This window comes from Gallus gallus, chromosome 1, assembly GCF_016699485.2.
Source record: "Gallus gallus isolate bGalGal1 chromosome 1, bGalGal1.mat.broiler.GRCg7b, whole genome shotgun sequence".
Lineage (NCBI taxonomy): Eukaryota > Metazoa > Chordata > Aves > Galliformes > Phasianidae > Gallus > Gallus gallus.
In genome coordinates, this window is record NC_052532.1 from 77,475,331 (window position 1) to 77,482,389 (window position 7,059).

Below are 7,059 nucleotides of genomic sequence, written 5' to 3' on the forward strand. Positions count from 1 at the left end.
AGCTCATTGCATGAAAGCACTGGAGAAGCCTAACTCCATGATACAAGCTGGATACACTATGTCTTTTCTCTTTTACAGGGTGGTAAGATTCCGATCCGATGGACAGCCCCAGAGGCCATTGCTCATCGGATTTTCACCTCAGCCAGTGATGTCTGGAGCTTTGGAATTGTCATGTGGGAGGTGCTGTCGTTTGGTGACAAGCCATATGGGAATATGACCAATCAAGAGGTAATATAAATTGAGCTCCAGTGCCAATTTAAGGTTATATTTCAGGAATTATTTAAGGTTATTATTTAAGGAATATAGACCCTAGTAGTTCTTCTTCTACATGCAACCTTGCCATTCTTCTGAACACATAACTACTCTCTCCTTCCCTGCTAAAAATCCATGTGGCCAAGCTTTGACTTGGGCATTAACAGAATCATTTCGTTCTCATTTCTAAAGAATATTTGCCCTGAATGGCAAGTGGAGCTAAGCTAAGAAAAGACTGAAACCAGATGTGTATCTCACTTCACATTTTGACATCCATTATGTATTCTTATCCTTTGCTATGCTGTCCAAACCCTTTGTTATACATACGTAACCTGCTTCAACCCCTTCCCTTGCTGCACACTGCATAATGGTGAACTGTCTGCTCCCAGCCCCCTGGAGGTCTCTGGTCCTTCTTTTACACCTGGCCAGAGTTTTGTTTGTTCTCTGTGCAGGTGATGAAAAGCTTAGAGGATGGGTACCGGCTTCCCCCACCTGTGGACTGCCCATCCATCCTCTATGAGCTAATGAAGAGCTGTTGGTCACATGATCGAATGAGGAGGCCTCATTTCCAGGAGATCCGGGCACAGCTGCAACACTTCAGCTCAAGCCCCCATCTCCTTCGGTGTGTTGCAGACTTTGATCCCAGGTAAACAGACTGGCTATTGGAGGAGGAGAAATTAACTGGGAAACTTTTGCCTCCTGTTCAAACAGGAGGGGAGGTGATGTTAGCAGTGCGGTCTGGCAAGAGACGGCTTGAATGTTCTGTGAGCAGAAGCAGTAATCTTTCTCTCATGGTGATACAAGGCCTAGTCATGGCTCTGGGTGGTCTGATCTCACTGCAGAGAGCAGATTAGTGGGCCTAGCCCTGGTAGAGAGTTTTCTCTCTCAAGCTACTGTCTCATAGTACTGACCACTTAAGGTATTTGCCTGACTAAATGAGGGTTTCATCTGATTGTAGGGTAACGCTCCGGCTCCCCAGCTGCAGCGGATCTGATGGTATCCCTTATCGATCTATTCCCGAGTGGCTGGAATCCATTCGCATGAAGCGTTATATCTCCAACTTTCGCACTGCTGGCCTTGACACCATGGAGTCAATTCTGGACCTCACTGCTGAGTAAGGGCAGGCTAAGTTTCCACAGGACGCACCAGGCTATTTTGAAAATAGCTATATCTGTCCTGCTGTCTGAACAGGAAATCACATTTACTTATAAGGCTTCTTCATCCTTCTTTATGTGGTTAAATGGAAGTGGACAAGCCTATTGCCCTGTAAGGAAATAAATAGCCAAAGCTGTGAGAGCATTTCCCTAATTGTCCGTGCTTGAGGCCTACTGGGGGCCTGAGCTGCTCTGAACTCCTATCAGACGCAAGAGAGCAAGAAGAGACATCAAATAATTCCCCAACTTGACCATTTCTCCAGCCTCATAGGACTCAATTAGAGAATTTTCTTGCTTGAACTCCAGGCAGGCTAGTGACTTTCTCCCTTTATCAGCTAGGCACAGTTCCATCCTACAACAAAGTCCTTCTGGGCCCTTTAGATGATCTAAGGCCAGATGCTCTACCAGCACAGACTTTTTCTGCTGTAGGGTTGGGAACATATGACCAAGTATAACCAGAGCGGTTACATAAAACAAATAGACAGGTACAGTGCAGGGACAGACTTTACTAAAGGGTTGAGACACAGCCCATGTCAGAACATAGATGCAGTCCTGATTTTATGGGAGCATAAGCCTAGTCACAAGGTGGGAGAATCCAGTTGACACGGTGGGAAGGGGTATGCAGGAAAGGGAAGCAATGCCTGGATGTTTCTTCTCTCTAGAGAAAAAGGGGTAGCAGGAGGTACTGAGGGAAAGGATGCTTTCTGAACTGATTGCTTAATAACTGTTTCTGCCCTAAAACACATCCTAGTCTGCAAGGCACAAGAATAGCAATTCATTTTTTCCTTTCTCTTCCCATTTCCTTCAGGGACTTGAAACAGATGGGAGTGTCACTTCCAGGCCACCAGAAGAGGATTCTGTGTAGCATCCAAGGCTTTAAGGAGTGACCAGTTGTTGCTCTCTCAAGCTTGCCAAATGCTGTCTTACCAGATATCACTTGGAATCATTCCTATGGCAATTGCTTCCAAATGAGTGACTGGGACAAGCAAAGCAAAACAACCAGGACTGAAAAGACTTTATGAGGCAACACCACCTGCTCTCATTTCTGTTTCCCCTTGCTTGAGCCAGCAGTACTTTTCAGAACACTGGTCTTAGAATCTGTTCTCAATCCTGTCTTCTACTGTTAGTTCAGTGCAGCACGGAATAATCCCTGTAGTCCACATAATGGACTTTCGAGCCCTCAGGTAATAACATGGAAATATAAGGATACATACAACTGCAGGGTGGGGATTGGGATAATGTTTTAAGATTGAAAATGAGGATTCAGAAGCTGTGGAACCTTCAGAAAACATGCGCGAGGATGCAAACGTAGAGGTTGGGCACATTCACTCCTTGATGCACATCCCTTCTCATTTCAGCAGCCTTCTGTCTTCCTTATTTCACAATAGGAACAACCTATTCAATCCTTCACAAGGCTGCTGCTAAGGGATATGTTTTTAAATTAAGCTATTCTTGCTTTAAACACCACCAAGTCATGGTGTACTTTGTTCTTTGAAGGAGAAGTTGGGAGTAGCAGCGCACCCTGCTGTAACTTGTGTGATCATGTAACCTTGGCATGTTGCTTACTTGCACGTGTACTTCAGCAGAGTGATTTACCTCTCTTCAACCTGCTTAATACCTTTACTTGTTCCATAGACACAAAACCTTGTAGGTACCAATTTTTCTCTGCCCCTTTTTTGAAGGAGGGACTGAATAAGGTATTCGTAACAGAAAAATGTAGAGGTGGTCTGTCATTCCTTCTCTGTGAAGGAAGTATTATTATTTATCAGAACTCAAGACAGAGGTGCTACAGACTGTAAATAGTATTTTGTAAATAAACTTGAGGCAGAGCTGGTTGTGTGTTGGAGTGCTTTGGCTTATCTCAAATAATGTTGGGACCTCTGCTCTAGAGTATATATTACAGTTTCCAGCAGGGTGATTACATCCAATTTTTGTTGTTTCAGCCAAGCTTAAGGACTGGCAGCCGTGTAACTGCAGATGTGCAGATGGGACATGATCACTTGGTTGTACTTAAGGTTGAAATATCCTTAAGATATTTCTAAGCACTTGTGCTAGGTCAAGTTTTGTGAAGATGGTGAGTACTAGCCATTCAGCAATCAGTTACTTGTAGATAGGTGTGTTTCCATAATTGTATATGCTCCAAATTCTTAAGGGTTTAAATGACCATCCTCCTTCTGTGAAGGTCTCACTTACCTATGCCTACAGAAGGTCTAAGAAGCACAGATCTAAGAAGATGCAACTTAAGGCAAGAAGAACAGTTTCTGTTCAAGATGAGAAGCAGCAGAGCATGAACAAGGAACCATAATGTACACGTCTCAGCCACTTGAGTTGTTGCAACTGTAGTAAGTCACAGCCAACAAGAAAAGCTTGTATTATGAGTCTTGTTAGTGTATCAGGAAGTTCAGTCTTAGTAATAGGTGTTTTTAACATGAAGCATAGATAATAAATAAAGTTGCTGCATGGACAATGTCCAAGCTAGATGGTAAGCTTTGATGAGGCTGACACAAGATAAAGGCATGCATCATGCAAACATAAGCTTTAGTATAACCTTACAGAAGATAGAAAATTGGGAGGAGTGGTTGCTGCAGCAGGTAGTTGTACTGCCATTTAGAGGGACCTAAGTTGGCACAGGGAAAAATGGGAAGGGAGGAGTCTTGTGAATTTCAATAAAGGGAAATGAGGGAAATGAAGAGCCCTGTAACAAGGGAAGTGTAGCCTCTTGCACCAGTTCATGCTGGAGGCTGACTAGCTAGAAAGTGTGAAAGTACGTGCTTGTCCCACCATCAGCAAATTTCACGTCAGTCAGTAATGCACCCTGGCAGCAAAGGAGGCCAACGCCCTCTAGACTGCATTAGAAAATGTATTGTGAGTAACTGAAAGGGGGGTATTCTTATCAGAATCGTTTGAGTGGGAAGGGATCACTAGAGGTCATTTAGTCCAGCGCGCCCCTGCAGTGAACAGGGACGTTTATAGCTAGATCAGAGTCCTGTCCAGCCTGACCTTGTGAATGTCTCCAAGGGCAGGGCATCCAACACATCTCTGGACAACCACTTTCAGTGCTTCACCATCCTTGTGGCAAAAGACTTCTTTCTTATATCCAAACCAAATCTCTCAGTTTGAAACCATTTCCCTGTGTCCTGTCACAAGAAATCCTGCTAAAGAGTCTGTCCCCTTCTTATAGACCCCCTCCATATGTTGAAAAGGTTTCCCCAGAGCCACCTCCTCTGTGCTGAACAGCCCCAGCTCCCTCAGCCTCTCCTTGTAGGAGAGGTATTCCATCCTTTGGATCATTTGTGTGGCCCTCCTCTGAATGCGCTCCAACAAGTCCATGTTTCTTCTGTACTGAGGACTCCATGTCTGGATGCAGTACTCCAGGTGAGGTCTCACCAGCACTGAACAGAGGGGTAGGATCACCTCCCTCACCCTGCTGACTATGCTTCTTCTGTTGCAGCCCAGGATAAGGTCAGTTTTCTGATCTGCGAGGGCACATGGCTGCCTCATGCCCAGCTGCCATCCACCAGTACCTCCAAGTCCTTTTCACCAAGGCTATGCTCCGTCCTTTCATCCCCCAGTTTGTACTGACAGCAGAGGTTGCCATGACCCAGGTGCAAGACCTTGCACTCGGACTTGCTGAACCTCATGAATTTTTCCTGGGCCCACTGCTTGAGCATGTCTAGAACACTCTGAATAGCAGCCTGTGCTCTGGGCACATTGTCCACACCACACAATTTGGTGTCATCTGCAAAGCTGCTGAGGGGGCACTTAATCTTCCTCTCCCCTCTCCTCTCTGATGAGACATCTGGAGTGCTTTGTCCAACTTTGGGTGCTCTGTACAATGACAGGGATTTACTGGAGCAATACCAGTGTAAGGTCAGCAAGATTTTGAAGGGATTACATGGGAGTACAACATTTTGGCCTGCCTGGGCTGCACTGAGAGAAGAGGAATTGTTTTGGGCCACATATAAATTATATAATACAGTTAATGTACATAACTAACAGAACTCTTCTTAATTTTTTTTTTATTTTTAATTAAAACAAAAAAGAGAGCAAGAAAAACAGAACTAGCGGGATATTTGACCTTGTTTTTATGAAACTAATGTATCAGTTGGGTTTGATGGAAGTGGTTGCAATTCTTAGTGAGTCCTTACGGTGTTCATCAGAGATTTTCGATGAAATTTTACTCTTCCCATACTTGATCCTTGATGATAGGTATTCAGAACCATCCATACTGCCAAAAGGCAATTGCATGAACAAGGCATGATTGAGAAGCGAGGGATATTTTTCTCTGTTAAGATAGGGCTTATAAAAGTCTGGTAAAGAGACACGACCAAATTTTTGAGTTGAGTATCTGACTGCAACTCTGTACCTTCCACTTGAACATTTCCAGGTAATGTATTTACATCAACTGCAAATGGAGTCAAAAATATATATATATAAAAAAAAAAATTGATGATTTTTTTGGCAACTTTGAAACCTTTTCTTAAATTCCTTTACCAAGATGGAAAGCAAAGCTGCATATTTTTTTGCTGTTCCCAGGACTGTGTTTAGCCAACATATCAAAATGCATACAATTATTTGCCATAACTTGAGTAAGCACTGCAATGCACCCTCCCCGTGCCCTGATTTTGGCCCAGTCCCAACCTCACACTGATTGTTTGGCTGTTGCTGAGCAATGGGTGTGTGTCTGGGACTGGGCCAGGACACTCGGTGGGGCAGAGCCACCGCCACGATGGCACGGGGCATGGGGTGGCTGCAACACAGGCCGTGGACACGTCTAGGTTACAGCATTCAACATATGGAATGTCTGAGAGAGGTAAGACTGCTCAACCTTATGATGAGAAGGTCTAGATGGCTTTTATCATTGTATATAGTTGTGTGAAGGAAGACAGTGAAGAAGAGGAAGCCAAGCTCTCCTCGGTGGTATCCAGTGAAAGAGGCAGCAGTGAATGTATATGAAACTACATGAAATTCCATCCGAAATTAAGAAAAAGCTTTCTAAGTGTGGTCAGATCCAGAAAGGTCATGGAGCTCTCATCACTGGATGAGAAACTGTCCTGAGCAACCTGCTCTGACTGACCCTGCTTTAAGCCAGAGGTTGGGTATGGGCGTCTCTTGGACCTCAGCTATTAGGAGCTGCTGAATCAGCTAACCTGAAGAAACAAGGCTGCTCGGCACCATGTCTTCAGGTACAGCCAGTAGCAACTAGGAGCATGTATTCCCAGAAGGCACTCCTGCACACGTTCCAACAAAACGCATGTACATACACTTGTGCATGAGTGGCCTCACAGACAGAAAAAAACAGCAGTCAGGCAGGCAAGCACAGCACAACAAACCTGGTCCTATTCCCTTCTCTGTCTGATCAGGATGAGCCTGTTAATGAGAAATATATAAACACTATGAACGCCTCTGGTAGAACTGAGTGTCTAAGACCAGCCATCCAGTAGCTGCGTCAATGACTGCAGGTCTCCTCAGTTGCTGGCACCAGGACATACCAGCTTTCAATGGCCTGCAGCCCCACTCTGGTGGTGGGTATTCAACCCACCTTGTGTGTACACACAGGCGATCTCTCCAGTAATTACCTTTAGACACTGAGTCTAATTCCCTGATCTCCCACTCACCTCTCACACGCTGATGAAAAATTTCTCTGCTAGCT

General features: G+C 44.7%; 1 protein-coding gene across 1 annotated transcript in view; it reads left to right on the forward strand.

Annotated features, from left to right (window-relative positions):
* EPHA1 (EPH receptor A1) overlaps window positions 1-3,235 on the forward strand; it is a 33,573-nt gene extending 30,338 nt beyond the window's left edge. The window contains exons 15-18 of the mRNA NM_204360.3: window positions 79-228; window positions 705-898; window positions 1,211-1,366; window positions 2,215-3,235. Coding sequence (NP_989691.2) covers window positions 79-228; window positions 705-898; window positions 1,211-1,366; window positions 2,215-2,293 — 579 coding nt within the window. The 3' untranslated portion in view covers window positions 2,294-3,235. The remainder of the gene's footprint in view (window positions 1-78; window positions 229-704; window positions 899-1,210; window positions 1,367-2,214) is intronic.
* Window positions 3,236-7,059: the final 3,824 nt, after the last annotated feature.